Here is a 19,724-nt window from a genome sequence, read left to right on the forward strand (position 1 = left end):
AGTTTCCACCATACACCGACTAAAACCCGACACTGCTGGTGCGTTGTGGGTTTTGTGTGAAAACGTGGGCAAACAAGTCCTGCGAGTAACCTACTGCCCGCGCTCACCCTTATGCTCCCCGAAGGCAGCGCGCTTGAGGGACGCAGAACCCTCGGGCGCAGCCGCAGCCCCCGGCCCTGCACCTGCTAGCCCGCGGGGCACTACTGCCGCAGGAGCTGAGGGCGATGGGAGGTGCAGGGCATGCCCCTCCGCTCCCTGGGGACCGGCACGGCCTCCCCCCGTGTGGCCCGGCCGCGGAGCTGCGGCTCGGGAGCGCGCCGAGGAGGGCAGTCACGCTGCTGCCGGCACCGCCGCCGTCTGCCGCGCAACCAACCCCGCCTGCCCCGCGCCGCTGCCACCCGCCGCCGCACGGCGCGGCCCCTCCGCCCCGCCCCTCCGGGGCCAAACGCGGCGCGGGGGTGCCCGGAGTCCCGCCCGCGCGGTCGCGCACACACCGGCGCTCACACGCGCGCACACGCCGAAGTGCACCCCGCTCTGGCTCGCAGCCAGCCGCTGAGGCTGCCCCGGCGCAGCGTGCAACATGGCGCTGGTCCCCTGCCAGGTGCTGCGCGCCGCAATCCTCCTGTCCTATTGCTCCATCCTGTGCAATTACAAGGCCATTGACATGCCCGCGCATCAGACCTATGGAGGCAGCTGGAAATTTCTGACCTTCATAGACCTGGTAAGTGTTCCCCCGGTCCCGGCGCCCGTGGCCCTGCCCCCTCCCTCAGGCTGCTCGTTGAGCGACCGCGGCGCCGTGCGGGAGCGGGCCGGGCGCATCGCGGGCCCCAGCTGCGGCCCTGCTCGACGGCAGCGCCATGAGGTGACCTTAAAGCGGGGACGGCGACATGTTGTGACTCCAGGGCCGGCCGTGACGCCGCGGCAGCGGAGCCGGGTGGTTTGAACGGAGAAAGACACAGACAAAGCCGAGGGGCGGCTGCTGCTTGTGAGCAGCCGTGGGTAAGGTGAGCCAGACGCCCTCACCTCAGTGCTCATGCTGTGTTTCGCCTTTTTATATGGCTGACAGTAAACACCAGAACCTGCTGGTCCTAGCATTTGCCTCCCGTGTGCCGTCAAAATAGAAAACATGCCTCCCTCCCCTCAGCCCTTCTGAGAATCCATCCCTGGCAGGTGCAAGCATGTGTGACACAAAAAGTGCTGGCCAGTTCAACTTGACGGCCCCAGTTAGTTTTGGTTGCAGATCCATAACCAAGCCTCGAAACAAAACATGTTTCATTTCACTTTTCATAACGATCTAGATCTGGAACAATCAGTAGCATGCTGGCCTACTGGAAGACACCAGGCACTGGCCAGGGCCTGGTTTTGCCTGGAGCTTCTTAGCCTTACTACCTCCACAACAGTGATCCCGTAGTGCAGGTGGGAGGAGAGGGGGCGGGAGGAAGACAGGACATGGGAGGAGAAACTTGATTTCTGATTCACCAGTAAGGTAGCCAACTTTGACTTGTACCTTGATCAAACCAGGTTTTCTTTTAGTCAACAGTGTAAATAGGTGAGAAATCTTGCAGTTCCTATAGGGCTACAGAAGAAGTCCCAAAATGACAGTATTTCAGTGCTGCTTAGTGATAAGACCTCTCTCAGAACCTCATTGCAGATTCACAAGTTTTGCTACTGACTTCATATCCAGTCAGTAGGTTGAGTTTGTGAGTTTGGAGACGAAACCCAGTCACCTGGCAGGTGAAGTGTGCAAATTTCTGTATCAGGGTTAAGCTAAGGTTCACTGAGGTCCGTATTTTATTTGAGGAGAAGAACTTATCATACTCTGCATTTAGCTGGTATGATTTTTGTGTTGTATGCAAAAAAATTGATGGATCTCTGATGATTCACAGCCATAACTAGTGTTTTTAATGCAATGTGTGAAAGGGCATCTTATGGCCTGGTGTCTTTGTGGGAGGCAAACTAGAATCTAAATTTGTTTTCTTCCTTTTGGGCTGCTGAGCAGTACTGTTAGTAACATTAATTGAAATAAGTTAGTGTCAAGTCCCAGTAAGTTCAGGGGGAGCTGTTGACTTTAGTGGCAGTTGAATTGGAAGTGAATTAACTAAAGCTAAAAGTCGATGATCTTGTCTTTGAGTTCCCTTCACTTTTTTTCTCTGTTATCCTAGCCCTGACAGTTGCCTGGGGATTAACTGAACTATGGCTGTCATACAGTGAATATAACATTTGACAGTACATGATATTTATCATTTCCAAAAATTTACAGCCTGCTGTCTGTGGCAAGTTCATGTGGACTTTCCCAGCAAAGCATACACATGGTTCAGGCTACCTTTATCATGGTCCAAAAGGTCAGTGTGAATACATAGTGCTTTCTAAAATGTCTGGAAGAGTTATCAACTGCAGCTAGTCATTTCTGTCCTTTAGCTAATGGTTGTCACATGTTTCTCATAATCAAGTCCAGTAGTTGAGAAAAGGTTAGCAATTTCTTACTGTCTCAGTGACTGGTCAGCACATAGACCTCTCTCCACTTGTTGATAATATTTACTTAACATTCAAATGGAGCTTGTAGCATCTTATCTAAGCAAGTGTGTCTTTTTGTCTCCTGGGACAAATGGGAGACTTGGAGAACCAAAAGCGGTTAGGTTCCTGAGGCTGATACCAGGAGGCATGGTTGGAGAGTGATAGGCACATTTCTAAAATACTCTGTTGACAAAGTCTTCAAAGGCTCTTCCATAAGTTTCAGTTTCCTCAGCCATGTGCAGTGCTCCTGTGTCAGTCACATTCAGAGACTGTCTAGACAAAATATTGTCAATGCCAGAATCTTGGCAGACAAGTGTTCTTGCTACAGATTGTACCTCCATAAGCAGAATTTCCATCTTTGACATCACAGAAGCACGTAAAAATTCCATTTCCAAAGCCTGCTACCAGGTTTTGAGAAAAATGAATTAATGAATCTGAAAACTTACGTGGATTTTTTTTTTCTTCTCTCTGTGAAGGGACATCACTTTTCAGTGTCAGTAAAAGTCTTGGAGATTCAGGTAGCTGGCTTTGTAGAGGTGCTGTGTGAAATGACTTACAGTTACCTGCAGGTGATACAATGTTGAATTGAATTATGAAAAAACGGTTGTTTTGGACTCTAAAACATAAGACAGTAAAGTATTTTAAATGTATGCATTAATCTGAACATTAGATTTACAGCCCCTCACACTGTTCATGGCAGTTGAGCATGGTGAGGAAGTTGTTTAATGCTGATCTGCAGACTGTAACAGTATTTTGGATGTTCATACCTAACTAAGACTTTCTTGGATGCCAGTATTCATGCTTAATCTCTCCTGTCCTTGAATTAAGAAAGAATACAAGCACAACTGATGACTTCTTTTCACTGCAGTCACTCTGATGACTGTCTTTTTTTCCAGTTGTGAATGTATTGTAACATTCCCTAAAATACCCATGTCAGTGGAATATTCTGGTTTATGAAGCAATGTACTGGCAGTATGTTTTGCCATTACACTGGTGATGCTCCTTACTGTTGCTATTAACAGTCATTTCTCCACTTCAGACTTTCTCCCTGTTATGCAGAAGTGGTAGATACTTTCCAAAGTTACTCAAAACATGGTAAACTTATCTGCCTAGTACCTGTGGATTCCAGAACACTTCAGAAAAGAGGACAGTATCCTTTTGGTCATTTATAGAGTGGGAAACCAAGGGGAAAAGAGGTGAAGAGTTGCTGCCAAGATCAGTCGGTGAGTCTAGCAGATCAAATCATTGCACTGAACGTTCAGGCTAGTTCAGAACTACGTGTTTATTTCCTTTATCCTCACAACACAAACCAAGCCCCAAAGTTAGCTGTTGTGAAAATGGCAAAGGCATGGATTGAGATGGGATATTTTGAGGGATGTACCTAAAATTTTATGTATAGCTGCCTTTGGTAGACTCAGATTCACTATTTCCTGCTTTAGTAGGGGGCTGCTGCAGGACTGCACTTTCCTGCCCTACACCCCATAAGTTCGTTGTTGAGCCTCAGAGTTGAAAGTTAAATTAAGGTGAAAATGGTGCCAGTACAAAGTGATTCTTTGCAATAAGTTTGTCAACTATGTAAGTCTCTCAAAATTTTTTCCTACTTGTACTACTCTTTGATTCTGTAAGTACTTGAAGTAGCTGAATTAAAGATATTGGTACTTGAATTAAAGAAAGCTGGGTCATCCTGCATGTCAATGCAATCACACACCTGCCTTTATAAATAAACAGACCTGTGCTGAGGGATCTGTTGCACCAACTTGTCTAAAATGGCAGGATCTTTTCTGTTGCAGGGGTTAAGTTTTGTTCCTCAGTTCCTCCTGGCTCTCTTTCTGTTGTTTTGAGAGGAGGCAAAAATAAGTAGAATTTGCATTCTGGAATATAACAGAACCTGTGGGTGTCCTAAGAAGACTGGTTCTACTTTCTGTGTTTGGTTGTTTGTGATAATTAACAAAAAAATTAGCTCAAAGTTAAAATAAATATTTCATTAATAAGGGGTGTGCTGGTCTAAATAGCTTCTAGTTTTCATTGTGCAGTTTCTGTGAAAACCTTACTTCTCAAAGAAGATAGAGTAAACCGAGATGCTATTGCACATATGTACACATGCATTAACAAAACACTGTTTGTTTGTTTGTTTAGTCTTAAAGTCTCTCTGGTAGGCTGAACAGGGTAGTTATAGATACAAAAAGCAAGGTTAGATTTTTGGAGGCAGTCTCAAGTGTACTGTTTTATGATTATGTTTAATGGTCCTATTTTGAATAACAGAATGTGATTGTGGGTATTAATAAGACTTGACTCAGGGCAGCCAAAGCTAGAAAGGAATTGATTTTGCTAATGTATAAATCTCTCTGGCCTTATACTTTTATTATTTTCTTGAAAGAAATAGCAGGATGTCTGTGTATGTACTTTTATATGTTGTCTGGCAGATTGAGTTCTACAAAAAGCAGGTATAAACTGTGTTCCCAGCACATTTTTTGCCAGTGCATGTTGTATTTGTTTAGCAGAAAATGCATTGAGATTTAGTTTCATTAGGTTTAAATGAGTCATCAGAACTTAGTTTATTTCTTGTCTTTGGAAAATTTCAGAAAGGCATGTTGACAATAGGACTTGGAAACTAGAATTGCTAATTTGTCATTCACTTATTTAGAGTATTTAATCAGTTATTAAATTATGTGAGATACGGTTACCAGACAACAGAAAAGGATAGCATCTTAGCAAAATATGGCTAAAGATTATAGGTGATTTGTGCCCAATTTGGATTTAGTCATGCTGATAGGAAATAACATGACCAAAAATGTCAGAGGCTAAGAGCTTTGAAATTAAGGAACAATAAACTGCCACTGGGTGCAGTACATGAAGTTGAGCAAGTTTTGTTAACTGCATACATTAAACTTACCACAACGCAGGACAAAAGTGAAAACATGTTCCATGCTGTGTTGAATATAGCTATGACTCTTTTTCCAGGATTTCCTTTAGAAAAATGAATTTCACCTTCTGCTGTTGTCTTTCATCATCTGTAAAGTTAGCTGGCATTCACGTGTTTTATGACTTCCAGATGAAAGATTATAGAGGTGTAAAATATTATTATGTATTATTTCCAGTACTAATTCATCACCATGTCTAAATAATTCGATGTCTGTACTATAACAGAGAATACAGTCAATGGACTGTTTATCGGTTTACAGAGGAAGAAAGGGACTGCTTTTTGAGGAATAACAAGGTGAGGTTTCTCAATGGTGCTTAATGTGTTTAAGAGAAAAGGCAACAGTGTATGTAAGGGAGCCTTTTAATAGGTGTGTGTTATAGAGCTTTCTTTTTCCCTCTTAGGCTGTAAACAAGTCAGAGAAACAATTATGTATAGTGCCATCAATGTAGTGCTAAAAATGTAATAGTATCACCGTTTCTTTTTCATAGACCCAATGATTTCCATTTGCTTTTGGTAGCACTATTACTAATTCAGTAAAATTTGAGCACTACATTGAAGAGTTCAGTTTTCACATTGAATTAGCATTCTTTATTTTACAATTGGACTTGAATATGCTGAACATTTAATTGGGGAATTCTCAGGAAAGTTATGGCTGTCTTGAAATATTTGTGTTGGCAGTAGGGTTGGCAAGGGAGAGGAGGAGAGTGGAAGAGAGGATAAATTAGGATCACTTACTATGATGATAGATTTAACTAATGTTGGTAATATTATTTTATAACTTGGAGTATGTAAGTATGTAAATGATAGGTAACAGTGCTGTGTTTTAAGCCAGTGTAAAGTCTTTAGAGTTTTGCCAACAGTTTCAGATGATGACAGCTTTCCCAAGTTGGTTTAGTAGTCTTTCTGCTCCCCTTCGAAAAAAATCCTATTTATGTTGTATTATAGTTGAATGATTTTCTTCACAATTTTATTATAATGGTAGAAGTATAACTAGGGTAATCCTATATGCCTCTATATGACAAAATTATTAATTATTTTAAACCATTAGTTTAAACAAGGACAACACATGTAGTTCTATGCTGAATACAAAGTTGGGGTTCTAAGCTGCCTGATTTGTTATGAATATAAGTATATAACAAATCAATGTATTTTTGACCATATAAGTAGGGTCGTATTACCTTAATGAGGCCATGTAAGCTTATGCAAGAAATTAATCTTGCAAGATCAACCATTTTAAGTTGTCGTAAAGACCTATACAACTTATCAAATGGTATTCTTAACTAATACAGAAAATTGCAAACTTAGTGTTTTAAATTTAATTTTTTTAAATACAAATAAAATTTCACTTGAATCTTTGCAGTTACATTAAACTGAGGATGTACAAAGACTTGTAGGGTAGAAATCCCTGTGTGTGGATGCTTGCTTGGTCCATACACTGAACTCCCTCCCCCCCAAGGAACTTGAACATTCCTATCTGAAAATGGGAAAACATTCACATGATAAAAATCTCTTATTGTTGGTATGATGGAAATTTCAAATGTGCCTGTATGCTACTATACAACAAAATATGGAGTTGTTTAAAGCTGTAAATAAAAATAAAACCCTTTATGAAAAACCCTGACATTCCACAAAAGTAAGTTTGCAGATTTAAACAGAGTAAAACCCCAATAAAATGTAAATAAAGTTGAAAAATAGCCAATTCTGCAGTGTCTTAAACATGCTGCAGTGTAGATTCATCACAAGGAATTATGCCAAGTGTGCATTTACCTGAACAAAACAATAGAAAAAAAATTTTATTCTTTCCGTTACATGCAGTTTTTCTGTGCTGCAACTTTCCATATCGAACAATTGGAATTGTCAGAGCCTGCCTATCCTAATGCAATATTTAGAACACATTTTTCTAATTGTGCTCCTTTAATAGAGACTCTGCCATTGGGAGGCGCTCAGCATGGGTGGGGAATTCCTTGATATTTTGAGTTTTAATTGCTAATGCTGCTCTGGTCAGTAAATGTTAAAAAGACCGACACCAGTGGCAAGTTTGGATGTTTTCTGTGTAATTCAATAGTGAAACAAAGACTGGTTCACATTGGACATTTCTGTATTTGAAACAAAAGTGATGTTATTGCTCGCAATACACATTTTAGATAAATGTCAGTTGCCTCTCAATGTAGGTTTTTTCTTTTAAGTATCTGAATCTAAGGCCTGCTCTTCTGACCTTGCATGTTCAAGGTATATAGAATCATAGAATAGTTAGGGTTGGAAAGGACCTTTAGGTCATCTAGTTCCAACCCCCCTGCCGTGGGCAGGGACACTTTACACTAGACGGTGTCACCCAAGACTCTGTCCAACCTGGCCTTGAACACTGCCAGGGATGGAGCATTCACACCTTCCTTTAGCAACCCATTCCAGTACCTCACCACCCTCACAGTAAAGAACTTCTTATATCTAACCTAAACTTCCCCTGTTTAAGTTTGAGCCCATTGGCTCTTGTCCTATCACTGTCATCTCTAATGAAGAGTCCCTCCCCAGCATCCTCATAGGCCCCCATATATATATAACATAAGAGGCAGAAATAAAATTGGCAATGCCTTGGCTTATTTTGAAGACCAAAGTGATGGAGAAACTCCTTGTTAACTCTTTGAATGGGTGAATATGAAAAGCTTTCTTCCTTCTAATTAAAGCTTTTTCAAATTTCGCCTTACTTGCCTGAATTTATTTGAATAACTACATTTTCCCCATACCATATTTTCCAAAGCTCTGAATTTGTTATTAGTGTGGAAAGCCTTATGACATTTCTTCTATTGCACTTACTGGGTATTATGCAAGATTTATTCAGTTCAACATAGTTACGTTTTCTACCACTGAAAAAGCTGTGTTTAACTTTAGTGGGTGCAAAAGTTAACTAAAGTCTGGAAAAAACCCAGAATCAGTTGAAAGCTGAAATAAAACTTCTAGCCTTTTCAGAAGAAGAAACTAAAGTAAATTTATAAGCATGTTTTAGTAAGACTTAAAAACAAGTCCATCCCCAGTTAGAACTGTGATTAAGCATTTAGAGGCTTTTCATCAGCATTTTGCCAGTTATCTAAGGATATTTTACACTCTCATGACATACTGTTGGTTTTGTTTGTTGGGATATTTTGTAGTATACTACAAAATTTAGATATTCTGTTGGTTGGAAACACTTTAAGCTCCTGTGAAATGCTGGGAGAAAATCAGAGCCTGATTTTGTTTGAGGGCTCTTTCTGGCAACTTAGTTAAGTCCATGTGATTTTTCCCTCAGTCTTGAAAGCAAGATTTGAATGTGTTTAGTTTCATTCCCTGAACACCTTGTCTTGCCACTGCCCTTATAGGTGTCCTGTTTACAGTATGATTTCCAAACAAATATTTGCCAAATGGTACAATTATATATTAATTTTCACTTGGTTCTTTGTACAACTGGCATGGGTCAGATACTTTTGCCACAGTTGTCTTTCAGGTTATTTTTTATAAAGTGCTTGAGGACTCCCTACAGTATAGCTTAAAACAAAGCTAATTCCATTGGGTTTTTACTAGCTGAATATTAGGTGTCCTGGGAAAGATAAACAACAATAGAATGTGCAGAAGAGCAGAATGTCAAATCCTTTGCTAATAGTTTCACAAAGGGTGGTGGGTTTTTTTGCAATGAATTAAGTGAAACAGTTTCAGAAGCTGAATCTTACCTCTACAAATGCTGCTAGACGTTTCAGTCTGTTTAGGTTGGTTGTGCAGTGACTTAGAGAATTTCAGTTTTACTCTGTTAGGAATTGATTGGTTCATTTGTTGTTTTGGGCAGTGCAGTCTGTGTTTTCATTTTTTTAAACCTGGTTCTTTTTGTACCTGAGGGTAATTACTTTTTAATTATTATTATATTATTCCTCTATTTGCATATATTTTATCTTGAAGCCTTCTGCTTCTGGCAGCACATAAGTAACAAATTATTTATTATTATTGCTAATATTATTAGAATTCAGTAGGAGTGGGAGTTCAACATGCAAAGCACAGGTGGCATATGTTCCTAATGTTCTTGATTAGATGCAAAAGGAAGAAAAAGAAACTGCTGACTTTAAATGCTGCAATATAAATTAATAAAATGCATGAATGCAAAAAGGATGTTTTCTCTGGGATGCTTAACAAGCATGTGGCGTAAGTGGTGGAAGCATTTCATACAGCTGATGTTCAGAGTAGCATCTCTTTGATCCTGAGGCACTGCAGCAGTATGCCTGACCCTAGAGAAGATTTAGGTTGTTCATGGCCAGTGCTTGCACAGGCTTAGCTCTGTAAAGGAAGCAAGTAGAGAAGGTGGAAAAGGAAGATCCAATAGATGACAGCACTTTGTACATGGGGTGTGTAGGTGAGAGTGCACCATGCTCATCAGCCTTGTTTTGTGACAAACTGGTATTAAGATATTTGAATGCTGGGTAATGAGGTCAAAGTGGGGGAACATAAGGGTGGAGATACAAAGTGGCTTGTGTTTCTGGGCTAAGCCAGCATGTTAGCTCCCTCAGACTTCCTCCCCTTCCTTGTGTTCTCCCTCATTCTTCCTCCCACTCAATTTCCTCACACAGAACCGCTAAACACTTGTGGCATGGCACCACTTCCCTGCACAGAACTTGTTTGGCTTAGCATGCTTGTCATTGGAGGGTGCTTGCAAAACTTCGTCCTTAGTTAAAAAGCCATATGCACTGACAGATGCAGAGGTCCTCATTTGCTGTTCACTTAAGCTTGCAAACAAATTGAAACTCCACGCTGTGACAACTTCCTTGACCTGAGTTTACTTGTTACAGCTGTGTTGCAAGAACTGTGAATCTGTGTGTGCATTACACACAATTATGTGCATTCCTGTAGGTCCTAGGAAGTGAGTGCTGAGAATGCATGAGTCATGAAGGAAACCTCTGCTGTGTGGACCTGGTGCACAGCAGTGCACTGTTAAACTGGACGTTCAGGAAGCTGAAAGGGATTTGGGGTGTTTGGAGGTGCACCTCCAAGCATGCATCTTTGTGTTCATGCTTGATGTGAAAGTTATTTACTGTGCTGCATATAATTTGAAAATATCAAGCTGTTCATAAAAGCTACTCTGTTTACTCTGTTCTATAGTCTCTCCAAACGCTGTACACAGTTAAGAGTAAATTGGCCTTTTACTACTGAAGTCAAGTAAAGTGACCAATTAATGAACCATAGATAGACAGAATATTACAGTGGTTTGAGGTACCAGACACTGTTAAGTTTTTGAGTGTCAAAGCTAACAAGAGAGAGTAGACAGCTTTTGGGTCAGCTGTCTCATGACCTACCGCAGCTAGAAAGGGATATTCCTGTATTTATTAAGACACTAATGATGTTTCTAATTCTAACATATGATTACAGAAAATTAGAATCAAACTTCCTTGACTTAATGCCAGTATAATTTCAGAAGCTAACCACCTCTGAATTTCCAGAGATTCTATGCTATACTATGAAGTCATATGGCATTTCAGGCTTTTTTATTTTCATTCTGTCATCATTTGGGGCAGAAGCTACTAAAATAATATTGCCAAATTAATTCAAAGCTGTTTTCTTCCCTATTAATTATGAGGCTGTATTAAAATTATGAGATGTTTTTTAGAAGAGGGTGGAGTGACCTCTTGTTACTTTGGGGATTTGAGCCAGTGAGATCTGAACTTCTTTAACCTACAGCATAATATAAGCAAAACACTAATGTATTTGAGGGTGTGCAAGTGATGATTCTGTTTATCTCCTACTGGTTTTGGGCATGAAAGTATTCCTGCTTTGTCCCGATCCATTTGTGCACCCAGTCAGGCTCCTCAGTTACAGGTTGCTGTTAGCTGTCACTACATTTTCTACCTTTTTTCCCTACAGGAACTCACATGTGTGATACCTCTTTCTCTCCTCCTTCTAATCTCTTCTTACCCAGCATAGTCTTCTTGATCTTGGAGCTCTGTATCCCAGTTGCATACCCAGTCCTCTTCCAGAAGCCTGTTTTCCTGTCTAGTGCTGCTTTTCTTATCCCCACATTACTCCTTACACTTTTCCCCACTATTCACTCGTATTGTCTTTTTTCACAGTGCAGTCATTGTCTTATATTATCTTCCTCACCCTGTCCTTCCCAAATACCAGGCCTTCTCAGTGTTGTTCTCTTTCTAAAGCACCTTGTGTAGATCCAAAACAATGAAGAATCTGTCATCTTCCATCCGAAGAGATTGTTTCTGGTATGGAGATAGCCTTAAATAAGCCACTCTGAAATAATGTTGTTACATAAGACTCTTAGCTTTGCTTTCTGTTTTAGAACAAATTTTTAAGCATCCTGGTTACATGAAAAAACCCTCCCATAAGTGTTAAGCATAATGGATCATGATTCTGATGTTTATTATGGTCTTAAAATCTTGTCACTTGTTGGTAGTCTGCCATTCAAATTTTTATGATAAATTTTTCCAACTCGGAAGCAGATCTGTGATAGAAATGGATGTTTTAAGTTGAAAAATCAAAATAATATGTGGAATTATAAATCAGTATTTATTCAGACATTTAAAATCTTTTTTTGGTTGTTTTTGTAATTTATGTATTTTAAATGAGATGCTGAAATGAAAGTTGTATTTTATATTTCTGGATAAAATCCTTCTCTCATAACAGTCATCCCAAGGTTTGAAATCTACTGCCTTCAGTGAGATGAACAAAAATATTTTTAAACATTGCTGAGCTTGTTGGCTATTACCATGATTAATAGAAGTATCTTTCTGGTTGTTTTTTTCTCATGTGAGCGCATATAAGTACTGCATATTTGTGTGCATGGATTTGGAGTGCATACAGATACACCACTTGCAGTGTAAAAGCAGGGGAAGAGAGAGGTCTGCATTTCACAGCGTTAACTTTCTCCTCAAAACTTGCTAGGGATTGTCAGACAGATGAGCCTGCCATGGCTCTGTTTGCCCATATCCAGCTAGTCTTAGCGCTGAACACATGCCCTGTATGCACATACAGAAACAGAATTGTAAAATCAGGTTGCTAAAATGTAAGTCACTACAAATAAAATTCTAACTGGACTAGGTTGATTTACATTCAAGAATGTCTTTTAAGATGTGTCAGCCAAATAATCAAGTGATGACTGAACAAGGAATGCTCAACATACAACCTGTCTAAGGTCTATAGCGTGCCTTGTTAGTCTTCCTGTGCCCAGCACAGGGGAGGGCTGCAGGCTAGGTGCAGTGTTCTGATGGAAGTGCTTTGGTCTCAATGCCACTTGCTGCAGGGGTTTGATCTGTGTGGCATGTTGGAACCAATGCTCACAACTGCCTTGTGATAAAATGTCACATAAGGCCCTTGGATCTTGCAAAGGTCTTGACCTACAGAAGTATTTTGGCATTAATTTCTGGCAGCTAATGGGAAGGTATTGTCTGTGTGTTATCCATATTCATTCTGCTTAGTTTGCACAGGTGTTGAAGTCAGACTTCCTTTTCTGGGTGATACACAGCATCCACAACATGCTACATGTGAAGTAGAATGTAGAAATGTAGAATTACGAGAGTTTTCAGTGCCTTACAAGAGAAGACCCTAAAGTATTGAAGGATTTGGTTTTTTTGCTTTGGGTGGGGTTTGTTTTGTTTTGTTTTTTTCTTTATGTGGGCTTTTTTTTTTCAATGCATCTTCTGCTGTGATTGTATATTTAGAAATTATGAACTTGTTGCAGATGGGATGAAAAAGTCAATCTCACCATTTCTTGTGGGGGAAAAAAATAAAAGGTTTAGAGAAAGTATTTCAAATTCGTGGTTTCAGTGCAGTTGGACTGACTGAGTGAAAACAAAACATTTGATTGTGTTCATTAAGATACTTGGCAAAATTACATTACAAAGTAATCAGCTGTTGCAGTGAGAAATTGCTATTCTGAAATATTTTGCCAGCTGTATTAATTGAAAGCTTGTTTTATTTTCTTTTAGCAAGGGCAAGACCAATGTCACAAGAGCGGCATAATACTGAAAGTTGTGACTTACTCATACTTATTTCATAGGAATCGTAGCTGTGCTGTGTGAGATAGTGAAAGCAACTGGAATTCAACATACAAAAGTGAAAACCAGGAGGTGGTGTGATGTCACATCCAGAAAACAAGTGGTTGATATATCACTTATTTATTTATTTATTTATTTATTTATTTATTTTTATTACATACATGCTGATGGCAGGAATTAATAAGTATTTTGAAGAACTAACCAAATAGTAATAATATGGTACAAGCAAAGTCTACTTTTGGTCAGTCTTTTCCTCTTAGTCCTGGTATTTTGCCTGCCATTGATCTTGTGCTCAATGAATGTTACTAAACAGTGTTTGCCAGACAAAGAAGTGCAGTGATGGAGGTAAGCCTGAGATGCTTATTTCTGTGGTGTGCCTGTGTCTCAGTGGTGTGCTTTCAGACAAGGTCTCTTTGGCTACATTGTGGTGCAGACAGCCATGTGTTCTCATTCTGAATCACTTCAGTGTCTTTTGTACCTTTCAGGGTGCTAGTCTCAAGTGTATATATCTTGTGTGAGAAAAGACGTATCCTTGATATTTAGAATTCCATAGAGTAAACTGACCTTTTTAAAGGACTCTTTTAAAGCCAGGTAGATGGGGATTCAGCATTATGAATCAGACCTGGAACAGCCCCATCTTTTATTAATATAATGTCTCCTGATTTACTGCAGAAAGCCACTGAAATGATTAAGTGTACCAGAGGTCTGCATAAAATGCCTGGGTGACCTCCAAAGCACTATGACAAATATCAGAGAAAAAATTTAAAACCTGTATGATCAGCTTAAGGAAAATTAAGGCCATATCTCAGTCTGTTGGAAATGCTGTTAAAGTAGGAAGACAGGTAGTAGCTGCAAAGTGGTGGAAGATCTAGGCCACATCTCTGTCCATATAACCTAAAATTAATGAGTACTCTAGGCAGAAAGATCTTTACACTGGAGTTCGGAGTTTTCTTCCTTGGTGGTCTTCCCAAAAGAAGGCATAGGTAAATAGAATAAACAGCTGAAGACTGCCTATAACAAATAGCAGCTCTTGTCCATTCTCTTTATGGATACTTATTTTTGTATTATCTCCTTCATTTCCCATCTTCCAAGAAGGAAGCAATGCACATGTAAATGGAGATCTTCCGATTTCCCTTTAGGACAAAATTAATAAATCCTGGTAGCAAGTATCATACTAAGAGTAAAATTGCTTTGTGGTACCATTGCATTTTGAGATCTTTTATTACAAGATTTCAAAGGACTTGGGAAATATTAACTAACTAAGCCTTACACCATCTCTGCAGAGGGGTGTGATTCAAACCAAATGCGAGCCCAGCATCCAAGACACTAAAGTTGGCTGGACATATATAGTCACTAAAATCCTAAAGGAATTCTCTTAGTTGTGTAATCTGTATGTTAAAACATTGTTTATCTCAGGTGATCCAGGAGATGATTTGTGAGACAGAGGCTGTCCATAGATTACTCTGATTCAGCTTTTGGGAGTTTTTTGCATTGTCATGGGGCTGAAGTTGAGACTGGCTATTGAAGCAGCATTGTCCAGATAATCAAACATCACTTCCAGTTTGTCCCATCTCACCCAGTGACTCAGCTGCTGTGACTGCTATCTGCAAAGGGATGGAAAGTGTGTGGATATTGCTGTCAGGTGTGAATGAAGGCACATGCTACCCCTTTCTGGAGCAGGAGCAATTGGCTCCTGTTTTGGCCTTCTGCTCTCCAAGATAAGAGCCCTAGCCTAGCTTGGCTTCAGCTCTTCATAGTGTTGCAGCAGATGCTGTCCTCAGCCTGTGCCTATCAAGCTGCTGTAGAGCAAGAGATGGGGGGAGGCAGAGTGCTTGTTAGCATAATGAATGTAGGAAGGTGTATTTGATGATACAGGAAGAGTGAATTGAGTCCAGGCTGCTGATGAGGGAGGAAGGAAGGAAGGAAGAGACACAGCTATTTAAATGGTAGGATGTAGGCTGCTATTGTGGGTGCAGAATGGGTGGTTACTGCAGCAGAGCATCAAGGGGGATAGCTGCAGCAGAGAGAGTTGACCTTCAGGAGAAAAAGAGGAGGCCTCAGACTGGCCCCTGTGTATGCTGAGTTCAGGATAACCTCAGTCTTCAACAGCTGTGGGGGTTATTGCCATATTTCTGAACAGAAGGAGGTGTACCTGCACTGTGTAGCACATGTAGCACAAATGAAGAATCTGGGAAATGTTGAACCTGTTGGCTGTGTACTGTGAAGTTAATCCCTGTATGAGGAGTAGGTGTTTATCCAGAAGTATGAGGCATTTAGCAGTATGGGGCATTCAGCAGTCTGGACAAGTACCATGAATCCTCATTCTAGATGGAAAGAGGGAAAAAAGAATGTAGGGTAGCTGTAACCTCCACAGTGAACATGTAGGTTAGCATGGGGGCTTCCACCCACATGACCTACTTGTGGAACAGCTTTTTTTCTGAAATAAACAGCGCGATGTCATCCATGCCTGTTTGAGTAGGAAGTGTATTTCTGTTGGCTGGAAAAAAGGAAGGTACAGTTGTCAAGCCCAGATGGAGGCTTTGAAATATGCATGATAGTGGCAGCTGTGTGTGGGAAGAATGACTTGAAGTGTGTTGAGGAGGAGGACGACACTTGTTTACTGTGCTACACTCTTCATGTAGCTGCGGAGTTGAATGGGGAGAAAAATGAGGAATGCGTTTTGTGTCTGTGTGTTGTTGTTTCACTCTGCTGGACAGCTTTTTCTGCAGTACTCATTATTTATTTGAAAGTTCATAAAGAATCGGTGAGTTGCAGTGAAGGAGATTGCAAGGAAGTATGCTTTGACAGTCCTGGACCTGCATAGATCGAGGCCCTGTTTTCCTGAGCTGAACTCTTCTGCCTGAAGGATCATTCTCGAAAGCTGGGCTAAGGCGGCTGTGTGCATGCTTTGGAGAGGAACATGTGTTCGGGCAGCCTTCCTGGAGTCCCTTGGGTCCCTGTTTTGTTGCTTCTGGTGTTGTTGTTCGGCAGCAATGTTCGAGGGGTCGCCCAAAGGCACATCTTGGCCTGAGGTGCATTTGCAGCTCACCTTCTTCTTTCCAGGGGAGATGGGCAGTAATGGGCAGATAGATGAGGCCTTCCAGCCAAACTCTGCCTATGGGTTCCTGGGCACCGGCCTTTGTGCAGGGGTTGGGCTCTGAGTTTTCCTCTCCGTCCTTGTAAAGGCAGGCTGTAGTCCCTGAGCTAGAGCAGTATATGAGGACATCCAGCTATCATAGCTGCAGGCTATATCACTTTCCTTCAGGAAAAAAGGTCAGTGCCAACTCCAGCCCAGTGAGGTACATGAGAGGGAGAGAGAGTATGTGTATATGTACTTATGACTAAATATAAAGGCAAGAACAACATGGGATATACACCGCAAAGTATTGTATTCATGTGGTGAAGTGGAGTTTGTGTCTAATTAATTCAGGACCTCTTTGGGGTTTTATATTTCTTTATATTTATGGTTTTCAGTAATCTCATTAATAAACACTTTTCTTTGGGGACAGTAAGGGTTTATGGCTTATTCTTTTTCTCACAAGAATGTTTTCCAAACATGTTTTATTATGAGCACTTTTTTCACATTCCCATCCAAGAGCATGACATTAATCTTTTCTGAGTAATTTCCTAGTATCAATCTGGTCTAAAAAGGTCTTTGACTTAATTAAAGAAAACTAGTCTAAAGAGAAAGTCTGAAGATACAAAGTCATTTGTTAGAAGAATAGCAAAAAGGCATGAGTGAACCTTAATAACAAGCTTGTAGAGTCAGTGAGTTGGTTTTGGCGTCTGCTGTTTGACTCTGTGCTACTGCTTAGTTCATCCTGCTCTGAACCCATCACTAGAAGACTACCTTTGCTCTTTACACTCAGATAAGGTTGTGTATCTGCTTCCGCAGAATGCCAGTTAAATGTAGTAGATAGCTTCCAGACACACCTAATTTTGAGAGTAGCTGCCATTTTCATCTAATTTTATGGCAGCTACTTCCAACTTTTTATCATTTGAAAATCTACATCCTAAGTGATTTCTGATTTGAGCTTACAGCAGTCAGGCCTACTTCCATTATAAACATCCTTCCTTCCCTCTTTGTTTTCTGGCAGGTCTATGCACAAACCATGCTTCAGACCTTTTCCATTCACCAAGTATGTCCAAATATTTTATAAAGAGACACAGCAACAAAAGGAAGCAATATGATACTCATCCTTAATCTGACTTCTCTGCAGCTTTATTTTTATCTTGCCTCAACTGTGACACAGGACAAGAATGCAAAGAGCCAAAGTTAGTGGTCATCAAATGTTTCATGTGGCCAGTTCTCAGGAAATTCAATGTATTTCTAAATGCCAGTTTTCCCAAAGCCATGAAAGGAACTGAATTGATCAAAGTGTAGAACCATCAAAAAGGGAAATTTACAAGTGTTTGTTTCTGTGTAGGACAAACACAACATCTTTACAACACTTCAAACAGAAAATGTTGCTGCAAATGGAGTGTGAAAAATATTTTCTGCTTAATTAGTAGTAAACAATCATGGCAGGAAAAGAATTTTAGGTGTTTGTATTCTTGATTAATCATAGTCCAAATTTGCTTTTGACAGTTTTACTTTGAAAATTATGCTAGTTTTATTGTTGTCCTACTATTCCAAATGAGGATTTAGCTTTGATAGTGCTTAAGCTTCTGTGCATTCTTCATCCAGTTTTAAGGCCTCTAGCTTGCATCCTGTATTGCCATTTGCATCTTAGTAATATGAATGCACATCATTATCATTTTATATTGCTAGCATCTTCACTTTATGTGTAGATGTAGATGAGATTGAAGGTTCAAGGCATAGAAAATTAGACCAAGGCTGAATGAAAGCTTTCTTCCATAAGACAGATGCCAATTAGAAATGCACGTTTAATCTGTTAGACAGACAAGCAGAAGCACGGAGATGACTTTTAAATTTGTAGTGCAACTTTTCTTCTCGTTGCCAGGATCTGCAAGTTATCATATGGGCATGGCTTTATTAGCAAGAGGAAGATGCAAGTTGCGTTTATTTTGAAATGTGTACTTCTATATATAAGTGTGACCTTTCAAAGATGTCTGTAATGGAGGGAGGAATTCAAATCTTAAAGAATTTCTGCCAACTGTCTTCTATCAAGGGCAAAGGGATTATTTAGTGAGTCTTGTTCAGAAAAGTTTGGATTGTCTTCTTGTTCCAGAATATCCCGAGTTTCAACATGTCATCACAGGAGAGTTAGTAAACCGTGGGCTTCAGTTTATCTATAAAATGTGACAATAAAATCAGCTGTTATTGCTTCTCTCAATGATGTCATGAGGTGTAATAAAATATGATTTTCCAGTGCTTTGTAACTTGTGCTATGAATTCTAGCAGATTTCCTTTTCAGTTTATTTTGAAGTCCTTGCTGTAAATGTTAAAAGGTTGTATAGACTTATCTGTAATACTTACTAGCTGTAATTTTTCTTCAGTTTCTTCAGATGAACTGGTAATACAATTCTGCTTACTTGCATTAGAGGATACTTTTCATTTAAATGTAGGATATGACGCTAACATCCATGTATTTATCAAATGTTCTGAACATCAAGGAAAAAGTGAAATAAAATAAGACAGCATCTGAATTTTACCTGACAGGGGATATAAGACTCGGTTGTGGATCTTCAGTGTGACTTACCTGAAAGTAGTTCATATAGGCTTTACATATTCATTTCATGCCACATATGATTAGAAAAAGTGAGATTTTTCCAAATCTTTGCTGTGGGTACAGTTAGGTAGCTCTCAGCATTAGTAGAATGGTGTTGTGTTTTAACCCCACCTGGCAATTAAGCACCGGGCAGCCACTTGCTCACTTCTCCCCTCATGGGATGGGAGAGAGAATTAAAACAATAAAGAGAGAAAACGGTTGGCTTGAGATAAAGGCAGTTTAACAGGTAAAAAGCTACACATGCAAACAAAGTAAGAAATTCATTGACTACTTTGCACTGGCAGGCAAGTGTTCAGCCATCCCAAGGAAAGCAGTGCTCCAAAAGGGTGACGGTTACTTGGAAGACAGACACCATCATGCCAAATGTCCCCTTTCCCTTCTTCTTCCCCCAGCTGTGTATACTGAGCATGACGTTGTATGGTGTGGAATCCCCTTTTGGTGAGTTAGGGTCAGTTGTCCCGGCTGTGTCATGTCCCAGCTTCCCCAGCCTCCTTGCTGATTGGGTGGGGTGAGAAGCAGAAATGGCCTTCACTCTGTGCAAGCACTGCCCAGCAATAACTAAAATATCCCTGTATTATCAAC

General features: G+C 40.3%; 1 protein-coding gene across 1 annotated transcript in view; it reads left to right on the plus strand.

Annotated features, from left to right (window-relative positions):
• The first annotated feature begins 446 nt into the window (after positions 1-446).
• AIG1 (androgen induced 1) overlaps positions 447-19,724 on the plus strand; it is a 126,397-nt gene continuing 107,119 nt past the window's right edge. The window contains exon 1 of the mRNA XM_005150050.3: positions 447-721. Within this exon, the coding sequence (XP_005150107.1) occupies positions 581-721 (141 nt within the window). The 5' untranslated portion in view covers positions 447-580. The remainder of the gene's footprint in view (positions 722-19,724) is intronic.

This window comes from Melopsittacus undulatus, chromosome 3 (genome assembly GCF_012275295.1).
Source record: "Melopsittacus undulatus isolate bMelUnd1 chromosome 3, bMelUnd1.mat.Z, whole genome shotgun sequence".
NCBI lineage: Eukaryota > Metazoa > Chordata > Aves > Psittaciformes > Psittaculidae > Melopsittacus > Melopsittacus undulatus.